The 27,436-nt window shown below is 40.2% G+C and overlaps 1 protein-coding gene across 1 annotated transcript in view; it reads left to right on the top strand.

The window, feature by feature from the left end:
* PCSK1 (proprotein convertase subtilisin/kexin type 1) overlaps nucleotides 1-25,882 on the top strand; it is a 36,446-nt gene extending 10,564 nt beyond the window's left edge. The window contains exons 6-14 of the mRNA XM_033111006.1: nucleotides 4,912-5,000; nucleotides 7,529-7,701; nucleotides 9,131-9,343; nucleotides 11,826-11,926; nucleotides 19,919-20,152; nucleotides 21,346-21,503; nucleotides 22,878-23,011; nucleotides 23,966-24,124; nucleotides 24,700-25,882. Coding sequence (XP_032966897.1) covers nucleotides 4,912-5,000; nucleotides 7,529-7,701; nucleotides 9,131-9,343; nucleotides 11,826-11,926; nucleotides 19,919-20,152; nucleotides 21,346-21,503; nucleotides 22,878-23,011; nucleotides 23,966-24,124; nucleotides 24,700-25,086 — 1,648 coding nt within the window. The 3' untranslated portion in view covers nucleotides 25,087-25,882. The remainder of the gene's footprint in view (nucleotides 1-4,911; nucleotides 5,001-7,528; nucleotides 7,702-9,130; nucleotides 9,344-11,825; nucleotides 11,927-19,918; nucleotides 20,153-21,345; nucleotides 21,504-22,877; nucleotides 23,012-23,965; nucleotides 24,125-24,699) is intronic.
* The last annotated feature ends 1,554 nt before the right edge of the window (nucleotides 25,883-27,436 follow it).

Below are 27,436 nucleotides of genomic sequence, written 5' to 3'. Positions count from 1 at the left end.
GAGGAGAAGTAGAGACGACCAAGATAGCATATCCTCATATCTTCCTATGGGGGCTGCAGCTATGCTCCCCAGTTCCTTCAGAAGAGCATGACCAGACATCAGACAAGAGAAAGGTCACCTGAGGCCAGTGCTCAAATTCAGCACAGTCTCTGGGGCATTGGACTGTTAGTAGCACGTTCCAGAGTTCTTGATGGATATTCTAAAGTGAAAGGGAAGAGAAAGAGGAAATCTTGTGATCCCTAAATTAACTCTCTATGGCAGCCACAGGGTGATGAAGGAGGCCAAGAACCAGACCTGCCAAAGCAAGAAGCCAAGTAAAGACCCAGAAGCAATGGACAGTTTAACCCTCTTTCCTAACCTCAAAGAAACTTCACTCCCTAGGCACATAGCCTCAAGTGTCTGTGCCCATATGACAACTCCTCTGTGTGCAGAATGATGTCTCTTATAGGCTTCAAGGAGACATTCACACTTTTCCTCTTTATTTATTCCACCCAGTAGTGCTTGCACCAAAACAGATCAAAGCCAAAGCAAAATCAGGGCTTGCTGCTAGCCCTAGTGGGGATGGAAAGAGCAAGCAACGAAAAGCTCTTTGTGGCTGCCACATAAAGTGCGTCCCTTTTTTCGGTATGGCTTTCTCTCTCTTGGATTATTAGCAATTAACTTAGGTCAATTAAGTTCTCTCTCTCTCCCTCTTTCCTTCTCTCTCCCATTCTCACTGTCCCGCTCCATTTCTCCCTTATTCTCGTTCAGAATTCCCATGTGGTTGATACAGTAATATTGACCTAAAGTTTTTTCTTTGCATGGTGCCCCTCCAGAAGACCAACATACCCCGGGAAGGGGTATGCACTTGGCCTCAATTTCTGGGTGTATATTTATTTCTTAAGGAGAAGGGGAGGCATAGGGAGACTTCCAACGTACGGCTTTTTTCAATACCACTTACATCTTCTAGGGTTTATTTCTGAAGGGGGTTAATTGCAAACATCCCCTAGAAGGTAGAATATTCCAGTAACAATGCAACGGGAAGTATGAGGGAGTGCCCTTGAAGGAAAGTGGGATGTCCCAGGAACTTACAGCAGGGTCCCCCAGATAAACTTTCAGCCATATTTCTTAGTCAGGACTGTGGGGGACCAGGAACTTCTGCACTTTTGGAGCATGACCTTGTAATGTTAACCTGGCTGGTAGTCATGGCTTTACTGATTACCAGTATAGAGGGTGACCTTGAGGAAATCACCTCTCTCTGCCTCTATTTTTCATTTTGTTTCCTAAAATGGGTGACAAGGCACCTGCTCCCTACCCTCCTGAAAGGAACTTCCTATGGAAATGGCAATAAGTGCTTGGAAGAAAGGGGCCTTAATTCCTTCTTGGAATTAAGTAAAAATGACAACTCTCATCTCACTCCCTTGGTCAAGAGTAAGAGGAAAATCTGCTGCCAGCAACATGAGGAGACTGTTAGCCTGAGGTATCAGCCTCTTTCCTAGGAGGTGTACCTGGAGTCTGGCCCCAGGATCCCATATAGGTTATCATGTATGTGGTGGCAGCGTGATTGATAGGTGAATCCTTGGTGAAATGATACTCTCTCGAGTTTCTCTACTCATGAAAACGGGGACTAAGATTTCCCTCTTTCTTCCCCCCAAAAAGTGGACTCTCAGATCGCTGTATTTATAATATAATTGTCCCAAATCACAGATCTCCAAAGGCCCCCCAGGAAGCCACCCATGTAATCCTGCTTATTTTGTGCCTGAAAACTCTGAGCGTCAGAGCACAGCCTACCATGGACCTTCCACATAGCACAGAGTTAGCGTGGCAGAGCCCAACAGTTAGGAGTACAGACTTTGCAGCTGGATTTAGATCACATTTTAGATCTGCCACTTAGCAGCTGAGTTACCTTGACTGAATTATTTAACTTCTTTGCGCTTCAGTTTTATCACCTATTAAAAAGGGATAATAGTAGATTCTACTTCATTGGGTTATTACGGGAACTAAATGAGTTTCCATGTATAACCGGCGTGGATAGTGCCTGGTACATTACAAAAGTTAAGTGCTTGCTATGATGATGAGGATGACGAAGGGCTTCTTCTTTAGTAACTAAGGTTGACCTCTTTCAGCGAGAAATCAGCATGACAAGGATAATATCACGTGATAGGAGCAGAGGCAGAGACAAGTCAATTTTCTGAGCTGGTTCAGAATCTGCTATTTAAACATTGCACAATCAGCAACTATCTGTCAGGGTCCTCTAGACGATCAACCAAAAAGGTGGCATCCCCATCATTTGTCAAAGTTATAATAAAAAATAGAGTTACCCTTCAGCCATGTTGTCAATAATAAATCCCTCACCTTTGGAAAACGAGTGCTCCCATTTTATTTTGGCCTTCTAGCAATTAGAGACCTGTTTTCTCCCAACTCCAGGGCATTATGGCTCCACACGATCTGTGTTTCTACTGTTCTTTATTACTATGTAAATGAGATTAATAGAAGCTACACTTGAATTCTCATCTGCAAATCAAAAGAAGAATCACTAAATAATAAAGCCTTAAAAGTGCAGGTAACTCACTATTAAGCTGGAATGCGTCTCTAGTCAGTATTTCAATACCAATTACAGATTATTTTTCAAGTTAAATAACATGTGTGACAAGGATGTTTTAACCAGTATAATAGAAGTCTTTAAACTATCTTGTGGAATAATTTTTTAAAAATCAATTTGTTTAAATGCCAGTTACTACCATTGTTCTAAGATAATAGACGGTTATTTTATCTCAGAGCCTGATTTAAGGAAAGAAAAAAGCTACAGGTCTATAAAAAAAATGACATAGAACCACTTTGATGAAGTCCTCCCTTTTTCTCAAGGCGTGGAGGTGGGAAGTGAGGATAAGAGAAGGAAAATATATCAACCCCAATTTGTAGTATGATCCTGCTGTACCTTTCAAGAAAACAGTCCTCATTATAGGAGATAAATAATAGGTCATGTCACGTTGCATCATTTTTAGGACAGAAGTACAATGCTAGAGATGTTTTCCAGCGGGTTGATTCTGTTGGCTGAGGCTAAGATTTTGCTCTCTGGGGCCCTGTCTCCCATCCTGTGTAAATGGAAATACAGGCAGTGATGACCTGGGCATGGGAGGTATAGGGGTGCGGGGGAAGTACATTTCCCAGAGGATGACAACGGAATTTCTCCTTCTAGAATGGCAAAGAGGGTTAAGCCATCAAAGATGCTGCCTTCTACGTGTTTAATGTACATACAGTTCTCAGAAAGTGGTCAGGCTAGCTTCAGTTCCAAGTGAGAGAATCCTAACTCAAAGATTAAGTAAAATGGGGGTTTAAAAAAAAAAAAAAAAACATCCCCCAAGGGATGGTCTAGCTTCAAGCATTGCAAGATCCAGGAGCTCAAATAATACGCCATCAAGATACCCATCACTCTATCTCGACCGACCATTGCTGCTCGCCTCAACTTCCCTTCATTCTCAGTAGAATCTTGCCTGGCAGCAAAATCCACGTGGCTCACATGGAGCTTGAAGCTCAACACCCTGGAGAAAGAATATAAGTCTCATCCCCAGAATCTTCATGAATCCTTGAAAGCTGCCTGGAAGAAGGTGCCTTGTGATCGAGAGAATCACAAGGAGTGAGCGCGGGCCACTTCCCAAAACAGGAAAATTCTAGGAGACAAAAAAGAATCAGATGTCTGCTACTCTAGGGAAGACCTTGAATTAAAGATAATTATATTGTTCTGACTTAGGATTCCTATCCAATATGTGGAAAAAGCAGGAACATTATGTAGTGGAAGGACACCAGGAAATCATCTTTGGTCCTTTAGGAAACAGAATAAGTGAAACGGAATTATTTTGGGTGACCCAGTCAATTCTGGATCTTTATATTCCTTACCAGGCTAAATTAATAGATGTCTAGTGTGGTAGTGTCTAAAAGTAGCTGGTTGACAGAGTTGCTCAGAGCTAATCCTTTCTGTCTTTTCTTCTATGTCAGCACATCTGGTCAACAGCTCCTCCAACAGCCTTCATAATGCTCCAGATGCTTCCATAATGGAATAAAGTTATGAAATAAACACACTTATATTAAAGTTTTCTTACAGGCCCTCTGGAGGTCAGGTGGTGGTGGTGGGAAAAGACAATTATTATCCCCAGAATTTCAGAATTGATGCTTTGAGGGTGGACTTTGATCTGTTTTAGAGCTGGATTTCCCCCCCAAATACTCTGAAATCATACATTACCTGACTGCAAAAGCAATCTTGTTCAGACTGCTAACCCCAGTCAGAGTTGCAGAGAACCCTGTCTTCCCAATTAGCCTGTAGTGTCTTCTTAAAAGCTCCAACTCTTCTCGGTACCAGAAAACCTTCAGATGCTTTAGTTTGGTGAATGGTTAGAGGAGGAGAAGAGTTCGTGAAAAGGGACTCTGTTCTGTTGTGTCCTACTATGACTGGTCCAGGATAACTAAATCCAAGGAAGTCACTGGGGGGGAGGGAGACGGCTGGGATTGAGGAGCCACTTCACTATCAGAAAATATGGAGCAAAAGCCATTTATTTGGAAACAATTTCTGAAAGATTCAGAGTTGCTCATAATTATATGCATACCTAACACGTACTGGGTGCTTACGATATGCCCACCACTGTTCTAAGTACTCTATACACAATATCTTATGTGATGTCAGAACCCTTTGAGGACAACTAACTTACCCAAGGTCCTACTACTGATTAGTGGAAGAAGCTAGAATCTGAACTCACGTACTCTGGCTCCTGTACCTGTGTCCTTCAGCTGATACCTACAACTTTATCTAATGTTGATGGGAAGAAAACCCACAACAAGGCTGACAAAAAGTTAATACATCCATGTACCATGGATTTACGCACAAAACAAATGTTTGTCCTCATTTATGTTTTATCATTTCTGTTTTTCAATCCTCAGACATGGGACCAGATGTGCAGGAGAAATTGCCATGCAAGCTAATAATCACAAGTGTGGGGTCGGAATTGCATACAATTCCAAAGTCGGAGGTAAAGCAGGGGGCGCTGTTCCTGGAGTTTTGCACTTTTGATATGAGTTTTGCATCACCTCGTATAAAGGAGGTGGGGTGTAGGGCTCTTCAACAACCACTGGAAGAAATGAACTCCTTGGAAAATTTGCAGCAGGACTTGAGTGTGATTTGCGAACAAATCAATGGATCTGGATTCCTAGAAAATGGTAGCTGAATATAGTCCATACATCTCTGTGGGGGGGAAATAGAAATGTTGAACAGCTTTGGAACCAAATCCAATTTTCTCTGTGTTCTGATTTAGAAAGGTTTGTTATTGAGTGCTCAGGAAGCAGAAGGAGGAGGTAAATTTAGGCAGGCTTTCCCTGCCTCTCAAGCTCAATTCTGTAGTTCTGCATTTCATAGCAAGGAACAGTTTTTTTAAAAAATAAAAAGAATATACTTGATATATAAAGAAGCCAAAGGTTATCTTTAATAGCAGATACTTAGCATCTGTAGTTTTTTCAGTCAGGGGAAACATATGGTAAGTTCCATCACGGCTATTTAATAAAGGAACTATTTACAAGAGTTAAAAGGAAACCAACAAGGGATGACAAATGGGGTCAGATGTTCCCACCTTCAGGCCTAAAGGATCAGAGGAAGGCGTCAGTGGAAACGGGAGAGGAGACGCTGTGGCCACAGGCGAGAACCACTGGACAGGAGCTGTGGCCTGGAGTACAGCAACAGAACTATTTCTAGACGGGGACGATGCAGGGGAATGAGTGCCTCAGTTTCCCCTCATCCCCCACCTCCTGCTCCTCAGTTGGCTGAGCCCAGTGGGAAGACAAGAGAACCCAACGATACAGTCCACGTTCCTGTGGAGAGTGGATTTGTAGGGGCTCACAGAGACGATATTCCCTTTTTCTAAATCAAATAACTAGCACATACAACGCCTCTCGTTAGTGTAGCACTCTCTTAGGTTTTGTCATTCCTGTTTCCACTGATACGAGCATCAGCAAAGTGCCATGTTAATTTAAAGAAAATGAAGGCAGAAGCACAAATCACCTAGAAAAAGAATGCACTTTTTAAGTCATGATGAACTAAGTAGCTAGTTTGTGGGAGAATCATCTGATCCTTTCATTTTATAGCGGAGGCATCAGAAGCAAGATTCTCAAGGAAAGGGGGACAGTGTAGAACTAAAAACACAAGGTTTCTGATTCCAAGTCTACCTGTTTTTTAATTCATTATACCACTCTATGATAGTCTAGCCCCAAGTGCATTTTTTAATAATAACCTTCATTTTTAACACCTACTGTATGTTCATCACTTACCCTACAACACATTATAGGCAGTGTATCCATTTGGGTGTCAGATCTGGGATTCAAGTCCTGGCTCCCCAATTTCAAGCTATGTGGCCTTGGGCAAGTCACTGTCCCTCTCCGGCCTCAGTCTCTCCATCTGTAAAATAGGGAGAATTACAGTACCCACCTCAAATAGTTGTCCTAAGGATAGATGAGTTCCTAAGTTTAAGGCGTATAGAATGGAAGCTGATATATTATCTCCTCAATGCATGTGAGCTGTTATCCCCATTTTATAGATGAAGAAACTGAAGCACAGAGAGGTTAAGTGATTTGCCCATGACCATGCACCTAGTAAGTTAAGAAGCTGGGATTTTTTGTCTCAAATGCATTTTTTAAACAAATATGACTTTCACTAATCGTGTCAATTGCATGTTCTTTTACCTATACTCCATGGTAAATAATAGTGTGGAAATCTAAGACTGTGCACTCCATTGCATTATGAGCCTGAAGCCAGGAATAACCAGGTAACTGCTGGCATCTGTCTAAACTGCTTTTGCCTTCCTGGCTCTTGAGTACATGAGTCTGATGATGGGTGACGGGTGACAGCCTATTGGAAAGCACAAAGAACTACTGCGTCTGCCTCCTCCTGATGAAAAATGATTCCCCCTCAGGAGTGAAATCCATGGCAATGATTTCATCCTTGAGATTATTGAGAAGAAAAGGAAGCATGTTCCTTGAAAATGTTTCTTAGCAAACACATAATAGAATGGCCTCTGGGTTATTTTTAATCAGTGCTTAGAAACAAGAATTCTTTCCTTATTTGTTAGTTTCCTATTGTGAGTAGACCTTTTCAAGCTGCATGGTTTCCCATACAGAGTCTTCTGTATGGCACAGGTTGGGCCACAGCCTTTCATGGTAGAGTCATGAGCAGGTGTGTCAGGGCAGGGCTGTTTGATACCTCTCTCTAAAAGCTCTCCTGTCAATTTCAGGTTATTGCTATCGTGGAAAGAAGGGAGACATTTTGTAATCCACAAAAACCATGGCCACTGCACAGTGCATAGTTACTCTAAAGGGCAGAAATGAAAGCTTAAAGAGGCAGTGACTTGTACCTTCCTTTGTGCTGCTGGCAGCTGGGTCATGGGATATTCAGTGATTACCCTGCTTTTGACTCTTTTGATGGTCCTTTTAAGAAATGAATATTAAGAGCATTGTGCCATCCTACATGTACATACTGACATCAACTTATGTGTTTCTTTGCTTTGCTGTTCAGGCATAAGAATGTTGGATGGCATTGTGACCGATGCTATTGAAGCGAGTTCAATTGGATTCAATCCTGGACATGTGGATATTTACAGCGCGAGCTGGGGCCCTAATGATGATGGGAAAACTGTGGAGGGGCCTGGCCGACTAGCCCAGAAGGCTTTTGAATATGGTGTTAAACAGGTCAGATGCTTAACATGGACCCACCTGGAATGGGACCTGACCTTTTGGTTATGAGGAGAAGGGAAGAAACTTTAGCTCATATGGAAAGAAATGGTTGTGAATTTCTTGTACCGTGTTTCCCCGAAAACAAAACCTAGCTGGACCATCAGCTCTAATGCATCTTTTGGAGCAAGAATTAATATAAGACCCAGTCTTATTGTCATATAATATGACTGGGTCTTATATAATATAATATAATATAATATAATATAATATAATATAATATAATATAACATAACATAAGACTAGGTATAACAATATAATATAATATAATACTGGGTATAATATAATATGATATAATATAATATAATATAATACCAGATCTTATATAATATAATATAATATATCATATCATATCATATATCATATCATATAATACCAGGTATAATATAATACCGGGTCTTATATAATATAATACCCAGTATTATATTAATTTTTGCTCCAAAAGATGCATTAGAGTTGATGGTCCGGCTAGGTTTTATGTTTGGGGAAACATGGTAGTTGGTTATGACTTAAAATGCATTTAGAGAGCCAAATCATTCTTCAGATGGATGGAAGTTAAAGGTTTAGAGATTTTTTTTTTCCCATTTGGATCTGACATTCAACAAAAAGATTCATTGCTCTTAGGATATTTACTTACAAAACACTTGGATGTGTCCTTTCTCGTTTTCCTGCCGTTTTTGAAGTTTTACACTAGGTAAACTACTACCTAGACTTCTTTCAAGTGCTCTGAAAATGCACTCTTAAATATAACTCTGTACATGCCTGGTGAATACGTGTGCTTTGGTCGTGCTGTTCTGTCACTTGGGTTTACTGCATTGTTGCCAAGATTCTAAGGCCTTGTTCTACACAGGGTGAAACAAAAGAAGAAACTTTGGAGAGCACAAATTGAAAAATTGTAGAAAGAGTGGCCTTGACGAGTTCCATTCAATGGAATAGTCCCTTTTAATGCAGCTGCAAAGCAGATCTGAATAATGCCTGATTTTGTCATTCTATCAGTCAGCCAGAAGATTCAAGCAGAAAGAAAGAAAGGAAGTTCAAAGATTCAAGGGTAGTGATATAAGCCAAGGGAAGAGTGAAAAAATAGGAGCGAGGGCTGAAGGCCAGACTATGAATCCGCATATTAAAGCAAAAGAAGGCAAGAAAAGCACTCTCTCCATCCCAGCGAGGGCCCAGACAAAAGAGGGCTGGCAGAGCCAGAACCCAGTGGCTAACAACATGAAGTCTCGTGAGATTTCCAATATTGATGCTGGAGGACCCAGAGTTGAAACAGACTACAGATAACTATCTCTGAGAACTTCATGCATGTATTTGTTGGAGATTTCATTGGGGTGTGACCGTGACTGCAATAGATGATAATCGATGTGATATATTCTGGCTTTTCCTTTAGGGGAGACAAGGAAAGGGCTCCATCTTCGTCTGGGCTTCTGGCAATGGGGGGCGTCAGGGAGATAACTGTGACTGTGATGGGTACACGGACAGCATCTACACCATCTCCATCAGCAGCGCCTCGCAGCAGGGCCTGTCCCCCTGGTATGCTGAGAAGTGCTCCTCCACGCTGGCCACCTCGTACAGCAGCGGGGATTACACCGACCAGAGAATCGTATGTTGCTTTTGTCTAACGCTCTCTGCTTGGGTAGAAGAGCATGGCTTGCATTCCAAAGTATCCTTTGGTCAGTATCTTTGGTGAAATCGATTTGTTGAAGCTTCATGTCTCAGGTGGAGAGATTCATGCTTTACTCACTAGAAAGGCTGGCATATACTGGGAGGTTTTCTCTCAAAGGGACAATGACACCTCTGCCAAGAGGATGTTGCCTCTCGGTCATTTTTAAACTCAGCGCTGAGAAGCCACCAATCTGTCATTACAAACGGGCCGAGACTCCAAATGTCTCTTCAGCTTGTGTGATGCCTCCCTGAAAAGAGCCTTAAAGGAGATTTCAGGGTGGTAGGGGCTTTATCACCCTGTACTTATCGATCCTTTAATAGCAGGGGTATGGTCTGACTTGCCCTCCAGCAGATGATAAAAATACAGCGTGTACACCAGCTATGTCTCCTAAGAACAAACGACCTACAGGAAAATAACAGTCTAAATTTCCCCTGAGGTGAACTTCTGAGCATCCAAATAAGCAGTTCAGGAAAGTTACATGCTCAGAGAGCATCTTCAGCCCACGCTTGGCTGTGCCTTCACTTCCATGAGTCAGACTGCCAAGGGCAATTACTGGATTTCCCTTCAAGGGCACGATGAGGGAGGACCATTCTGAGGCCTTGAGAACAGAGAGGCACTTTTAATTTAAAATTTTAAAGCCCCCAGTTTAACTCCTGACACAAAACGAATCAACAAGCTAAAGTATGTAGATCCTAATCTCAGTGAAATAACAGGTCACGATCCAATCAGACTGTGGGTGAACCCCATAATAATTAGACCTTGAAATGTTTGTAAAATTCATATTACTAGCATCTCAACAAAATTCTTAGAACTCCTGTCTTCTTCAAACAGAGACACTATTCTGGAACTCGGCCTGCTTTTCCCATCTACTCTAGTTTAGACACTACAACTGTGGTCTTCACTTAAAAGCAAGCACTGGCCTCCCTCCCACGCCCATATCTTCGATTACACAAATAATAGACAGTAACATTCTGGCCAGGGCTTCTTTTTGGCAGGCATATTTTATAGCTTTTGCATGTGGCACATCAGCATGTTTTCCACTCGTGTTCAGAGCCCCTGGCTGTCTGTCGTCCACAGTTGCTTGTGAGAAAATGGCCTGTTATGCATTTCAAAGTCACCATTTCATATAGGCTGTCCCTCATCTGAACTTCTCTGTGCTGAAGCAGGAGGAAGAATTTCCATCTTTGTAAAGATTCCTCCTTAGGTAAATCAGCCCTAGGAGAGACAGCTGGTGAATTCTATTTGCGATGGCTGTACTAACATAGCCCTCTCTTACGCAAACCTCTTCGTCAGCACTGTCATCTCTGGGGGCTCACTTACGTCAACAGGTAAAAAGGGCAACCTTGCTTCCGCAACCCTCTGACGAGCAGAGCCACCATAATTTGAGAAATTCAGCAACTCCAAGTGGGAAGCCAAAGGAGGTGATAATAGATCAAATTATTTTTTTACACCTCCCTCCCACACATTGAAATCTCTAGCTTAAAACCACAGGGCGGGAACCTGGGTGGGTGTCTTGTTAGTAATCCTTTGGCCCAACTACGTGTTCAACCAGCAGCACTGTGGTCCTTATGGCAGACTGATTGGAAGTCTTTTAGGTTTCTTCCCTTCATCTTGGCAACCTCTTCAATTAAGCTACAATGAGTCTGGGTAATTCTCTACTTGTGATAATATTGTGCAAAAATGCTTTCACGGACAGGATCTCATTTCAGCCTCAGAATATGAGTCAGGAAATGTCAACTTCATTTTACAGATGGGGTAACAAAGTGACTTGCCCATAGGACACATCTACTGAATTGCAGTTTTAGAATTGGGACCCAGGTCTAAGTCTAGCACATTTTCCACTTGAAAGACTCATCATTTTCATCAACGTGCACTAACTCATGTGCATCAAATTACATCAACAGTGAGTGCAGACCACACACTAGACACATTTTGGGCAGGTAGTTCAAGTGGCCAAAATCAGAATGGCTTTACATTCTTGTGCTGGAGAGAGTCAAATGTCAATCTGAAGGCAAAAGGGAATTTTGCATGAGGCAGAATTTCTAAATATGCCTGACCCAACACAATGGACCTGATGATTAATGGGCCAGCTTGATTCACAGTGATTCTGAAACATTTTTTCCAGACAGCATTTCGTTTGGGAATCTCAGAGGAGAAAATATTCATAGTGGGAGTACTGCATCCCCAGAAAAGGCATCCTGATGCCAGAATTATAGACAAGTTGCATATAGAGGAGAGTGAACTAAAATATCAGCAGATGGCACACATCCGCCTGTGGTTTAGAGGAGGAAGTAGGGAATCGAATCAGCTGAGTTTCCTGATCACAACAGATGCAGCGCTCGGTACGGTTAACCCCCGGGGACAGGATCACACTCTTCACATGTTCTCCCACGTTTCTTTCCTTCCTGATGCCACCCAGACGAGTGCTGACCTGCATAATGACTGCACAGAGACCCACACGGGCACCTCGGCCTCGGCACCCCTGGCCGCTGGCATCTTCGCTCTGGCCCTGGAAGCAAAGTAAGGCCCAGAAAGCTTCTCATCACCTTTACTAAGGCTGCTTCTCCTTGATAATAACATACATCGTTTGCTGAATACGTGGTTACGGTAGGAAACCACAAAAAAATAATAAAAGTAAGCTATCTTCCTGTTCACATCTCAGTGTAGATTTAATGCATACATATCTCACAAAATCTCAAGTACACATATTCTGTTGTCATTTTTTAATCCACCCTATGTTAATAATTATATTAACATAATATGTTAATAATATAATAATGTAATACTTTCTCATGTCTACATCAGTATTCCTTGACCTTTAAAAACTCATGCTTTCCTCCCAGTTCTCCTCTGACTCAGCTGCAAAGCCTTCTCACTTCTGTTTATTCCCACCAGGAAATACTTTGTTCAGATAATTTCCTGTGGGTGGTATTAGGAAAGATAAGTTTATAAAACATCCTTTTTCAGGTTATATAAGCCCAACATGTCAGGGGACATGAGAATGAAAAACAGGATTTGTATCTTTTCATAGCATTCCATTATATAAATGAAAATTTTATTTATATCTAATCATGCTTAAATACCCTTATCCGTAAATATTGGCTGTCATCTCTGATCATTTCTTTGGGATAAACATTCAGAATTGAATTTTTGGGTCAAAGGGCAAGCATGTTTCAATGGTTTTGATATACATATTGCCAGGTTACTGTCTAGAAAGACTGTAACATTTTATATTTCCACTGGTAGTATGTGTGTGAAAGGGCCAGTTTCCTAAACCCTTATTAAAGCTACTTTTATTACCTTTTAAAATGTTTGCTATTTTGATACATGAAAATGGTATCTCGTCTTCATATGCTTTTATTTCATTACTAATGAAGCTCAACACTTTATATTCTTTGGCCATTTATCACATGTGATTGCTTGTTTATGACCTTGATTTTGTTTTATGGCTTTAGTTCAGAAAAGTTATTAATGCCTGGTTAGTTTTACATTTACCTTTTCATTTTATTTATACATAATTTTTAATGTAATGAAGTTAATATGTATGCAATTATATTTGTCAGTCTTTTTTCTTTAAGGCTTTTTCCTTAGTTTTTACACTCAGAAAAATCTTTACAACCCCAAAATTTGATAAACATTTATTTATATGTCTTTTATGATGCTTCCTTTCCCATATTTAGGTCCTACATTCCCAAGGAATTTATTTTTGTGTCTAATGTTAAAAATGGATGTAACGTTTTTTCCTCATAATAGGTACCTAATAATCCAATACTTAATACAGAGGAAAAGCATCTAATTGGTTCACATTGTATGTCCACAACTTTTATTCGTCCTCATTTCTAGTTTCTAATGTTGTGTGGAAAGAAATATTTAAATGTCAAGTCAGGCGCTACGGTTGCATGATAGAGGAAGCAATTAAACTTGTAAACTACTATCCTACCTAATAAGGACGATACCCTAGAAGAACATCCATGTGCTCTAGAGAGGGAACAAAGCAGTGTCCTCATGTCATATTCAGTACACAAGGTTTGCAGTAACAGAAGAGTGGCACACCTTGGTTCCTGCCACAGCTGGAAGAGTCCTGAAGTGGCTGAGTCTTTGTCCAGGAGAGTTCAGAGTAGCTCCAAGAGCCCCCAGGGCAACCTGTGGAGCTATGATTCAGCCCCTGGTATCTCAGCTGTGAGACGGCCACAGTGGCTAAGCAAGCCAGGCCTCACAAGGCTCATACCAAGAGTCTACCTCCTTGGACAAGCTCGGATGTCTGGTAAGGGAAGAGCCAAGCCAGGTGCTCAACTGGCAACGGAGGGGCCCTTGAAACTCTTGGGCCCAACAGAAGAACTATGTTTAGAATCTGATTTCACTTGTAACAGGAAGGGAGTAGACAGAGGGCAAAGTCTATGGGCACAAGCTAAGATTGGCATCAGCAAATCCAAACCCAATACAAGGAAAAATAATCTAAGCAGTGAAAAGTACAAGGAACGCCTGGCTTCCGGTTCTAGGTATATGACTAACTCTGTGAGTTTACACAGGCAAGTTACTCCCAATTGAGGGCTCCATTTACCATCTATAAAATGGAGGGGTCAGAGCAGGTGATTTTTTTCGAGTTTCTTCCCTAAGATTCTCCAAATGGAAATGGAAGGTGTCAGCGTATATATTAGGTTGGTGCAAAAGTAATTGCTGTTTTTGCAATTCTTTTTAACCTTTTAAACCGCAATTACTTTTGCACCAACCTAATAGATCATCCAACGTGAATTGTTGAGATTGGTGGTGAGAGGTCCAGAGTGGAAGAAAAGTAAGGTCCTATGAAGGCAAGCAGTTACACACAGGTGGTAAAACAGGCTTATGATCTTTATGATTTCAAGATATAGCTCCAGGGAGCTGTTAAAAGAAAACAAATATTGTCTTCTCTACCCAACATGTCAATATAACTAGCCAGGCCTCACCCATCCTTGTCTAGTGATCACTATAGTAGAAATACTCATCTAGCTGAACAGAGGTAATGTTAATTTTATATAAAAACTGAAATCTTAACATTGCAATCTCTGATTTCTAAAATTTCAAACCTTCTTTGTCTGTACCAGGAGAAAATGATCTAACAATAATCTAGCTTCATTAATCTCATTTAATTTCTCATAGACCATTTATAAAGTAGTGGGCCATGGATCGCTATGAAACACACGCATGAGTTTCCAGGAGTCCCTGTACGTCTTTGAAACTAGATGCAGAGTTGTTTGTGAGTGTGTGTATTTTTCTGGGGAATGGTTTCTAGGTTCCATCAGATTCGCACACTGTTCATAATTTAAGAGACACTAAGAGTCTATGATCTCCCTGGTACATATAATAAGAATTTAATTCCTTTGATTTTGATTCAGTCATCAGTAAGATGGACATAATCTGTCTTAACGTTTATATATATCCTGCCAAAGTACATAGAGGTTATTGAGATGTCTTTGCTCAAATGGACAGCTGTCTGAACTCCACACCAAAACAATTATTTCAGAAAATCAGAATGCAAGAATTTCTAGAAGTTTCCCAATCAAGATTGGGAAAATCATTTGATCATGTGCCGGTCCTCAAGGAACAACTATGGAAACTAAAGAACTCTGGGCTAAATTTATCAAGAATAGTAACAGTCAGTATTTATCAAGCTCTTCCTATGAGCCAGACACTGTGCTAACCTCTTTATGTACAATATTCATTCTAATCCTTACAACATCTTCGTGGCATAGCAACTACTAGCTGCATTTTATAAATGAAGAAACAGGCTTAGAGAGATTGAAATGTGTAACCAAGATCCCACGAAGAGATTCAAACAAAAGTCTGACCCCAAAGCCTGTGCTATCAGCAACTATGCTGCACTGTTTGCCATGGCGCTGTGAGGGAGAGCAACAGTTGAGTGGTAGCCTGTCATCCCCTCGAAGAAATGGGGGTTAATAAGATTGAGGCTGCTAAAGGAACATCCTAACTCTCGTGTGTTTATGAGTGTCTCATAAAAGGCTCCTTGTCACAAGCTACCTCCTTACTATGCTGCATTAAATATAATGTAGCTGGAGCACTGGGGAATGGGAAGAGGAGAGGGAAAGAGAAAGAATGGTTTCTGGCTCATATGTGATAGAGGAACTTCTTTACCAAGAAGAGTGTTTCTCAAATACCAGCATCCGTAATAATCACCTTGGGGGTTTATCTAGTATGCAGAGTCCCAGGCCCTATTACCAGCAACTCAGATGCAGACGTTTCTGGGATTTAGCCTAGGAATTCCCATTTTTAACAAGTATCCTAGGCAGCTTTAATGCTAATAGTTACCTGAACCCAATTTTGAAAAATAACTGCTATAGAGTTAATTTACAACTGTTTTTTCCTGCAACCTCATCCAGCTATGATTGTGAAGACGCCCATCCAGGTACTTAATAGACATTAAACAGAGAGGAATTCCTTGGATAAATGCCTATGGCACCATTATTATGTATTAATAATTAGTATACAAGAAAGATGGCAGACAGCAACCTCAGTGTTCTCTGGAGAGAGCAAAGGAATCAGGAAAATTTTTAATAGAGAACAAAAATTCTGTAATGAAACATTGAATCCCTTTCCATCTTTGGAGATATTAAACAAACAGATGAACCAATCTTCTGTTTTCATTAAAGGCTGGAGAAAGGGAAATAAACTTTCAATGATGCATGAAACCTTTGGATAAATAACATGAAAAAAATCCTTGACTCAGTGGGTTGTGAAATGTTGGAAAGTCTCCAGGTTAGAAAAGCTACAATATGCTAGGCTTATGTAGGTGTGCTTAGAGGCTGAACTAGATAGCCTCTAAGACTTTTTCACTTTAGAATTTTGTACGTAGATGACTTTACCTACATTTTTCTAATTGAAGCAATGCTTAATATCAATGTGTAATTGCACAACCCTTATTTTCCATAAACATTGGCTTGATTAGCAACCCAATGCCGTTTTAGAGTTTTTAATTATTGTGGATGCTGCTGAGCACTAATTAACAAAGGAAGGCTGTCACGAACGAGACACACTCATATGAGCAGCCCTTTTTCATTTATGAAATGCAATCACATAAATGAAGAATAAATCTGTGAGGAAAACAGGCTTAATTTTCCAAATTGCATGACAATGAAGCCCCCGTGAATGTTTTGCAAAGAAGAGGTAGAAAAATAAAACAAAAAAGAAGAAAACCGGTAACTAAATGTAAAATAAATGCTCTGCTATAGAAAGAGAGGAAGTCTATGCTTGATTACCGTGATTATCAGGCTACTACTGCCTTATGCCTCCTTAGTCCACTTCCTGATCCCAACTTCCATACGCACGCCCCACACTCAGAGTCCAAATAGGAAAGTGGTGTGTTGCCCACTGACCATCTTGATAAGAAGCCTTTACCCAAAACTTCCTTTAAAACTCTGGAAGGAAGCAAGAATTTCAATAAAATGCTTTATAGCACAGAATGTTTCCACCTTAAGAAAATAGCCACTGCTGTTCAGCTAGTTAATTATGCCTGAATGTGGGATGGCCATTGTGGAAACAAAATCTACAATGAGGTATTTATGATATTGGGCAGATAGGAGGTCTGAATAGTAAGGAATTCTGGAGATTATTATACTCAACCCTCAATTCTAGTATATAAATCAATTCTTGTAGATAAATCAGGCCAAGGGAGATAAATGACTTGCTTATGGTCACACAGGTCTTTGGTAGTAGAATATAGTTTTTAATATGCCTCCAGTTACTCCCTATCCTGACTCCCATAATTTGAAATGACTTCTAATTGTCTTAGTTATATGCTTGTATTCTTTTTTCCAATTCATTATCTGAGCTATAACATAGAACTCTAGCTATAACATAGAACTAGCTAGACAGTTTTCTTCAAATATAAATAATGGGAGTGCCAAAAAAATGTGTATACAATTTTAAGAGACGTTATCTATGCTCAAGCAGTAGTTCGCTATAATCAGAAGGGTCTGGATGCTGATGGTAACCACTTTGAGCACCTCTTGTAATTGCAGAAGTCAAACGTGACTTGTATTCATCTTTTGTTATCAGTATATATTGAGTGTCACAATTAGTATTACAATTAATACACATTTCTTAAAATATGTATATGTTTTTTTGGCAGCCTCTGTATAAAATCATGCCCTGCACTGAGATATTTTCATTCAGTAGATTTAGGATGGACTGGAAGAATTTTCACTATTTACAAGTGTGCAAGGTGGTTATGGTGCAAGCACTTTGGAACCCAATTAAAGCAACAAACCAAGAATGAAAGAGTTAAGCGTTTAATTGCTTATTGTGATGGCACAAGCCAGCGTCTAAACCCAGAGAATACACTGACTCCTCAGTCCATTTTCCCCCATGGAAAAGTGCCCCAGTCAAGGGTCAGGTGGAGCAGCACATTCATGGGGGCCATCTCACTGTTGAGGGAGCCCCAACAAAGAGCTCTGCTATTTCCTGAACTCTGGGGTAGGGGTAGAGCTTGAGTTAAGGTTAGGAGTGGAGAAATACTGGGTACTGAGTCAGAATGGGGAAAAAATGTCTTCAAGGCTTACCCCACGCCCCCATAAGGAAGCCTCAGCAGAAGCGCCTGAAGGCCTCTGCCCATGGTCTCAGATAAGGAGACTTAAATTGAAGGCATGGGGGGCTAGGAATGCAAATATGGGAAGAGCTTGACCAAGGAGTCCTGTGTCCTTGACTCCAACTCCCTGGAGAAGCCATGGTGCACCGGCTGTGCACCCAGGCTGGTGTGGGAAGGGAGCTTCCCTGTCAGGCCTGCTGGGTAGCCTTTGCAATACCTGTAAGAAGACCTGGGCTGTGAACCAGGAGCCAGACTCCTCAGGGTTTAGCAGTGTGTATTGCCTCTTTCTTGTCACCCAGGACAATTGGACCAGTTTATTATTGGGTCTAAGGAGAAAATAGCAAATTGAGTCAGATTCCTCTGAAGGCTGTTTCACAACCTAAGATAGAAACCTTGAGGACGAAACACTCAGGCATGTATGTATTAAATAATGCTTGAGACAGAAACAATGCAGGTCTTAAAGCTAAGGAAAAGCTTGAGATCTTGAAAGAGTCCAATGACTAATAGCAATAAGTTTTAAAATTGTATTAGGGCTATTTAACACTTAGGCACATTCAATCATTCAACCAACCAGTATTTACTCAGCATATACTCTGTGCCTAGAATATTTCTGAGTGCTAGGTACACATCAGAGAACAAGACTGATTAAAATCTCAGCCCTTCTCATAGCTAATTCAGCAGGGGAGACAGATGTTATTAATATACAAAACAAATGAGTTGCCCAGTATGTTAAAAGTTGATAAGTGCTATAAAAGGAAAAGGTAGGCAGATAGAAGGATAAGAGAGCTCAGCAGTATGTGGGGAGAATTGAAATTTTACATAGTAATCAGGACAGGCTTCATCAGTATTATAGTACTTAACCCGACAATCCCACACATCGCTGACTGATCTTTATATTGTTGCTAAATTAATTTTATTAAGACTTGTGATTGTACCATTTCCTTGCTCAAAACTCCTCGGTGATTCCCCGTTGCCCAAAGGATAAAGTGTAAGCTCCTTTCCCTGGCAGTCAAGGCTCTCACCATTGGGCTCAGTACTCCCCATCAGCTCTCCCTGCTCCAGCAAACCAGACCACTCACAGTACTTTGGCCATGTCCTGTACTTTCCTCCCTCGCAGGTTTTGCCCCACGGCCTCATCCTCTTCTCTCACTCCATTTCTTCACTTTCTACTCACTCTTCAAAGTTCTGTTCAAAGACGTCCTCCCAGCAAAGCCCTCTAGATCTTCCCATCCCCAAAGAATTCTCTCTCCTCCAAACTCCTACAATGCATTATGTCATAAACACGGCATTCGACAGATATATTATAGTTATAAAAAGACTTAGCTCTTAGACTGGATTGTAAGCTTCTGAAAAGCAAGAACCACCTCCTTGAATATCCCCATAATGTTCAGCATAGTGCCTTGCAAGAGTGATCTCAAGCAGCTAAGAATTTCTCAACACTTTTGATATATAAAGAAAAGAGGCAGAAAGTATGAGTAGGCGGCCAGCCCATGTCTTTGAAATCTGAGTCTTCTTAAGAAGGAAGTCAAGGCCTTATCATCTGTGGGTTCATAATGCAGAAAGGGCCAAGGCTGTTAACGGGCAGCAGGAGACTGGAAGACACAAAGAATTTGCTGTCATTTTTAATTTTGTTCCACTTAAATTTAAGTGATTAGAAATCATGCACCAAGTTCTACACTTCTACAATCCTGAAGACAAAGTTTTACTCATACTAGTAAGAGCTTAACTTGCATGGTATGGGGAGAAGTTTTCAGTGCTGTATTTTGAATTTTGAATGGAAGACATACCAATAGTAATACACACTAGAATTATATAAGTACAGTTACAAAAGGCACTTCATAATCTCTGAAAAGAGATGCTTGTTTTTAGCACTTGGTTTTGCAAGGCAACTTTATTTTGTCCCTGAAAGATATTTTGGGTCACTTTCCCTCTAGTCCAAATCTCACCTGGCGAGATATGCAGCACTTGGTTGTCTGGACCTCTGAGTATGACCCATTGGCCAATAACCCAGGATGGAAAAAGAATGGAGCAGGCTTGATGGTGAACAGCCGATTTGGATTCGGGTTGCTAAATGCCAAAGCTCTGGTGGATTTAGCTGATCCAAGAACCTGGAAGAGTGTGCCTGAGAAGAAACAGTGTGTTGTCAAGGACAAAGAGTTTGAGCCCAGGTGAGTGTCTCAGGAATTAATGTGTGCCCATGGCTCTATGTGATATGATGTTTGTCACTTTGCTTAATTCTTTTCTCACCTACCCTTCTGAAGTAGATGAAGGTAGCATTTACCATGTTCCCTGTGTGTCCGTGGGGAATCACTGAGAGATCAAAGATCTGCAAATAATATTAGCATGTTTGCATTTTCCTCTCATAGCCTACTTACCATCTAGCAGTGAGTTTAAGTTGCACTATTGACTCATATACCACTAAGAAAAACCATTGCTAATTAAACTATTATCACTCATCAATTTTAAGAGTCATTTCAAATTCAAAGATGTTAAAGCATTAAAAAAAATGCAGTTTAGAATTGATGAAATACTGTTTGGCCAACCAGTATTATCCAACATCTCTTTCCTCAAGAGCCTCCCTTCATGCCACATTGCTATGTGATTCATGACTTTGCTCCCATGAAATACCCTTTATCATACTGCTTTTACATAGACCATTATCTGGCCCACCACATCTGGCCACAGAAGCAGAATCTGCTATGACTGTTTTGTTGATTCTATCATGGCAACTATGATTATACTGAAGATCCATTCACACAAAATACCCAAGTGTGGGAGGCTTGGGGGGCATACATTAGGAAGATAAAAATCATTTCTTCAGAAGGTCTTCTTAAGAGGGTCTATCGCAGTAATAGACCATTTTTGATGAGTCCCAGGAAAACCTGCTTGAATCTGATTCGATATAAAATAGCATTATATTCAAGTATCTGTGCTCTTTACTATTTTCTTTTTCTTGTGGTGAGAACACTTAACTGGGTTCTCCATTCTGTTCCATTAGTCTATATGTCTGTCTTTATGCCAGTAATATATGTTTTGATTACTGTAGCTTTTTAATAGATTTTGAAATCAGGAATGACGATGCCTCCAGTTTTGTTCTTTCTCAGGGTTGATTTGGCTATTTGTGGTCTTTTGTGCTTTCATAAAAACTGTAGAAAAATTTTTTTTCTGTTTCTGTGAAAAGCTTACCATTCTCTATGCATTAAAAGTCATTTCTAGCTAATCCTGAATTGGATTCTACTCATAATAGGGAGACACAACAGTTTAGTTGCGTATCTAGTCAAGACTGATATGTACATATTTGCATAAACTGCAAGGAAGAAGAGATACATTTTATTTATTGACGATTCTTTAACATATTTAGAGTCCTGAAAGCAAATGAGGAAGTTATCATTGAAATTCCAACAAGAGCTTGTGAAGACCAGGAAAATGCTATCAAGTCCCTGGAACACGTACAATTCGAACCAACAATTGAATATTCCCGAAGAGGAGACCTTCATGTCACACTCACTTCTGCTGCTGGTAAAATTGTTTTTAAACTTCAAAAATTTCTTCTTAACCATTTATTTAAAATTTTAAGTGTAAATTGAATTATTTCAGATCAATTAGTGTTTTTGTTTATTTATAGGACTAAATCTCCCAAAAGATGTTTTTGGATCTTAAAAAAAATATATGCTTCTTTGTTTTTGTTTTTTGTTTTCATCAGAACTCTGCCCTGCTCATTCTCACTGGTCCTTTGATAAGCAGAGAATGAGGTCCTTTTAAATAATATCAATTAATATATCTTTCTGGAGTTACACATTTTCAAACTGTGTTCATTTTCCCAGGTCACTACTGATCTATCGTTCTTTTCTCTCAGGTAACACATTAGTGAAAATTACTCTGATAATTAATTAATTAAGCTAAGAGATTAATCAGACACATCCAAAGGATTAAAAAACTGAGAATTCTGATCCATGAAAGAGGATTGAGAAGACTAACAAATTTTCCATAATGATATGATTAAGACAATATATGATATGATATGTGGGCATTTGTTCTTTCCTGAGAGGGTACTAATTCAGATGAGATCTTGGATGGGAAAGAGATTGTAAACACAAACCATAATCCAACCAGGAGAAGCTGCCCCAAAACTCTTTCATATTTTGGTAGGATTCAATCTCTGACTAAATTCAATCTCTGCAGGTGATGTATGAGGAAAGATGTGCTATCTCTATAATTACCTTCTAGGATATGAACTTCTTAGAGGTTTGGATCAGGCTCTGTTAATTATGCTTTTTAGATATCTTAGAATTGGCCTGAAATATTGGAGGAATGCTTTTTCATCGATGGCCTTGTAGTTCATTTGACCTTGTCACTTAGAAATATTATTTATTGATCTATAGAGAGCTTGGATTTGAAGATTTAGAGTTACTCCCACTACCAGTTTTTTTTTTATGACAAGAGATTATTAAATTAATACAGTTCAATTTTTTTATGTCTACAATAGATTATAGACTCAGGCACCTTTTAAATTTTCAGAATTTCCTCTTGAATTTCAAAATGATAGCTCCATTAAAATGTATTTTAAGTCTTTGACTCTCTTCTTTAATGTGGTTTGTGAATGTCATTTTCTGAGTTCTCCTTATTCAAATAAACCTTAATCAATATATTCATTCATTATTTATTTTTCCACAATATTTATTGAGAACTTATTATATGCCTGGCAATGTGTGAAGGACTGTGGATAAATTTTTGTTTTCCTTGTGAATGTCACTATCCTGGTCTTATGCTCAAATGGGAAATTTGGAGGACTAATCTCTCTTAGCTTTCATCTTTATTTTCAGATGCTAGAGTGTGTCCTACTGTCATAGCTGTTAGAACTTTCATTAACTTGTGTTTGTTGCATGAAAATAGGAACCAACACTGTTCTATTGGCTGAAAGAGAGCGGGATACATCTCCTAATGGCTTTAAAAATTGGGACTTCATGTCTGTTCACACATGGGGAGAGAATCCAGTAGGCACCTGGACTTTGCGAATTACAGACATGGTAAGTATGAATGAAAGGCTGCAGAGACACAAGCTCACCTTTAAACACTTTGAAGGAGTTTGAATGTTGTTGTCATCATTAATCAGGGCCCTAAGGAATTTTGTGTATGCCTTAGTAGAAGTAAGGAAAAGGTGTCCTGCCCACTTGGCTGCATAGGTTAAGAAAATAAAAAATGTTAGGCACTGGACATAGAATAAGGAAGAGAACATAGTCTGACACACAATGTGATAGACTGGACAAATCCAAGTGTTCCCATGTCAGTACGTAGCCAGCCACGTGACCTACTCAGCCACCAGAATGAGCTGTATTCACAAATAGAGTTAAACGCTCGACTGGCTTTGCTGTGACACTCTGCTGGGGTACATGAAGGAACTCTTACAAATACTTACTGCTATTTAAAAGTAGCTTTCTATTTTATATCAAGTCTACCAAATTTTATTCTACACTTTTAGATTTCGTTTTTAGATATTTTAAATTTCAGCAATTTTAACACAGTTGCTGAGCCTCTGCAAAGTATTACTCTTCCAATAAATGTACAGTTTTTAACAGGCTGATTAATGCTGACAGCTATTTATAATGCTCCATAGAAGCTGACTTTTTTTTCCCCAATGGAATGTGTCTACGAGTTGATAATTGGTAAAAATAATTCTATTTATAGAAGTTACAGTCAACTTTTCAAGAACACACCCAATATAGAAAAGGATGTTCATCTAGAGAGTTCTTTTTTAATTACACGAAGCAATTAATCAGTGTTTAAATCCTTCAGCCTGTAAACTGTCAGTTCTCCTAGAAAGAGTGAATCCAGTGATTTACTCCTTTGTACATAAAGCTCTACAGATGGAATGCACAGAATTTTTAAATTACATTTTAACTACGAAATCCTTTTCAGCTATTTTGAAGGAACTTGTTTTAATCTTAGAACACACCCTAAAATTATATATGCTTGTTCACCAGTCCGGAAGAATGCAAAATGAAGGAAGAATTGTGAACTGGAAGTTGATTTTGCATGGGACCTCTTCTCAGCCAGAACACATGAAGCAGCCTCGTGTGTACACATCCTACAACACCGTGCAGAATGACAGAAGAGGGGTGGAGAAGATGGATTTGGGGGAGGTCTGTGCAGCTATGTTCTTCTTGGCATGCTCGGTTGTGAATTGTAGTAGACAACGTAGTGAGTGAAGCCACCGCTGACTTTAAGGCAGGGAGTGAGACAAACATGGATGGGGAAGAAAGGGACGGGGAGTGGTAAACTGTTTCTTTCTCATAGGATGAAGCCTATTGTTTTATCCATTTATTCTTTCATCTAGAATTTAGACATTGAAATTAATGAATTCAAAGTTATTAAATTCCCTAACATGGATTCTACTTCATTTGTCATAGTGAAGGAGACCACCGGTATGAGTACGCACACTCGTATATCCATCATCTCAGTCTTGAAAACCACCAGAAATGGAGGGATTCTCATTCCTATTGTATAGGTGAAGTCAGGGAGATTAAAAAGGTGCCAAGGGCACATCAGTAAATGGAAAACTGAGGACTGAAACCTGAGTTAGTGTGACTCCAAGCCTCGTGCGCTCTCTGCCGCCCAAACTGCCTCTCGGGCAGGCAGAGGGCATGCGCGGAGGCTGGCCTGCCTGGCATTGCATACTGAGCCCCTTTCCCTTTGTTGGTGGCATTCTGTGTTTTAGGAGGAGACCGCAGAAGAGACCCTGAGTGAGAACCCCCTGACTGCGGCCAAAAGCCTCAGCAGGAGCGGCAGCGTGGGAAACAGAAGGGATGAGCTGGGAGAGGAGAGAGCCCCATCCGAGGCCATGCTGCGACTCCTACAAAGTGCGTTCAGCAAGAACTCACCAGCAAAGCAATCGGCAAAGAAGTCTCCAAGTACAGAGCTCAGCATCCCTTATGAAAATTTCTACAAAGCCCTGGAAAAGCTGAACAAACCTTCCCAGCGAAAAGACACTGAGGACAGTCTGTACAGTGACTATGTCGATGTTTTCTACAACACAAAACCTTACAAGCACAGAGACGACCGGCTGCTGCAAGCTCTGGTGGACATTCTGAGGAAGGAAAAGTAAAACAAGTCTATGGTCCTGGGTTGGGAATATTCATGCTTCTTCCTCCCCCTTAGATTTTGCCTGTGTCTGAAGTGGTTGTTTTGGTCATTGATTCTTATGCTTATAATATCCTTTGTGATACTTTTTCTTTTTCTCCTCAAACTGGACATTTCTAAAGGATGAGCTCAAATAGTAAATCCAGCTTCCTGAACGGATCATAGATCTTTCAAAGCACGTCTTCCCTGCGTACACATGTAAAATGGTTGTTCTTTCTGGAGCCACAGTTCACATGTGGTCCGTGGACCACATTAAAATGCCTCTGTGAGCCTTCCCATTTCATTTCTTACAATAACCTGGGCAATGGATGAATTTGAAAAAGTAACCTGGTAAGGATGATAGGAAGGAACACTGTTCTGATAGCTGGTCCCCTGCCTTTGTCCTGTAGTGCTTTGAATTTTGATGCCAAAGAAAGCTTTGGAAAGTCTCTGATGAAAAGGGTTCACAATTAGACGCATACCCTATCTTTTCTATTCCAAAGCAGTACTTATTCAGGGAATGATTATCTGGTCATTTGGGGAAAAGCTGATTTATTTAGATCTAGAAACAGACCTTAAGATCTGCGTTATCTGGTTGGAGCAGTTTTAGAACATTCGTCTTTGCTTAGTGTGCCATGTATAGGCTTCTGTGGATCTAAAGGTGACGAGACTCATGCATTGTGCTCTCGTCTTCCTCAATTTCCCCTTCTGAAGGTTTTCCTCACCTGTCTCCTTTCTCAGACACAAATTAAATACTGAGAGAACTAATTTATACTACTTTCTTAGAACAAACTTACACTTGGGACTTGCCAAATTGCTAGTCATAATTTTTTTTTAGCAATAATAACTGAAAACCACTCATAACTTAGAGAACCAATGTAATAACAGGAACATATTCATGAGGGGAAAGCCAATGGAAGGTTTTGCTTGTTTTCAAAATTGTATTCATGAGAACAGGTTTTACAAGATCTTTGAGACCTAGTGGTCATTCTTTGACACTAAAGGCTCTTCTTCCCTAATCTGAGAGAGCTGATAGTATCCAAATTCTCACCAAACTGCTTCCAAGCTTCAACTCAGAGGACACAAGCCGGCAGCCCACAGGCCACGTTTGTCCCTCAGGTATATTTTATTTGGCATGTCAAATGTTTTTAAAAATGTGAGTGAATCAGATCATCTGAATAGTAAGATTTCACATAAAATCTGATTCTCAGACCCATGTTCCCTCATGGCAACAGTGGCTGGAGCCAGCTAGACCTGAGTGCCAGGTCCCCAAGGCACCCTGCTCCATGCTGCTTACGATGGGCACCTCACTGGTCAGCACTCGGTAAGCATTTGATTTGGCCCACTCCTCCACTAAAGGAACACGCACAAGGTGTAAATTTTGTGCATTTGGAAAACAGATTCTCAACTTCTTTCAGGCAGGGTCTGTGTGATAATCAATAATTATGAGAATATTCCATAATTTAATTATTGGCCCCCAAAATGTTATTTCAGACGCCTGAAAGTACCTCTGATATCTATTAGGTTGGCGCAAAAGTAATTGCAGTTTAAAACGTTAAAAATAATTGCAAAAACCGCAATTACTTTTGCACCAACCTAATAGTTCGATGTATTCGTTCACTCCCACCTCACATGGATGCTCATTTATACTAATTCATTAACCGCCAACCCCCTAGTTTCCCATTCTCTATATGTTCATAAAGGCTCTAGTCACCCACAGTGCTGGCATTCTCCCTTTGGGTTTGCTATTTGCAATTCTTCCATGAAGTTTGAACGTCATCAGGCCACACATGAACCGTACCAGGAAGAGAACTACATCAAACAAGACCAGGAAGAGAACACTAGTCTGTCGCTTTGATTTGAAGTGTGCTTGGTAAGACAAAATCTCATCCCCTAGTCTACCATATGAATTTGTGCAGAATAAATTTATTTCTAGAACAATACCCACGATGCTTTGAGGATGTTCTCCTAAAAGAATTGCAGTATCACTCTGTCCTTGGAAGTTTCACATGTTGTTTGATATAGAGTGTTGGATAGAATTTTGGAAATTGCAGCATATCAAAAAGTATTAAAGTTGAAAAGGACCAGTGAGTTATTAGATAAATTTTCAACTAAAAAGCAAAGCTAAGGTCCGCAGAGGCCAATAAACAGTAATAAAAGAAAACTCTCCTTTGCTCCATTCCTAGCCTAGTGCTAATTGTGTGAAGCTTTCTTTTTCATACTTTTAATAGTTTCTCTTCCTGGTTAAAACCCCAACCAACTCATTGGATTGTAGCCGAAGGTTCATTCTAGAGAAGCTTTAATATTTAAATAAAGTCATGTTTGAATGTTTCCAA

Source organism: Rhinolophus ferrumequinum, chromosome 7, assembly GCF_004115265.2.
Source record: "Rhinolophus ferrumequinum isolate MPI-CBG mRhiFer1 chromosome 7, mRhiFer1_v1.p, whole genome shotgun sequence".
Taxonomy (NCBI): Eukaryota; Metazoa; Chordata; class Mammalia; order Chiroptera; family Rhinolophidae; genus Rhinolophus; species Rhinolophus ferrumequinum.
The sequence above is the reverse complement of the archived record's forward strand: the minus strand, read 5'-3'. Positions and strand labels throughout refer to the sequence as shown.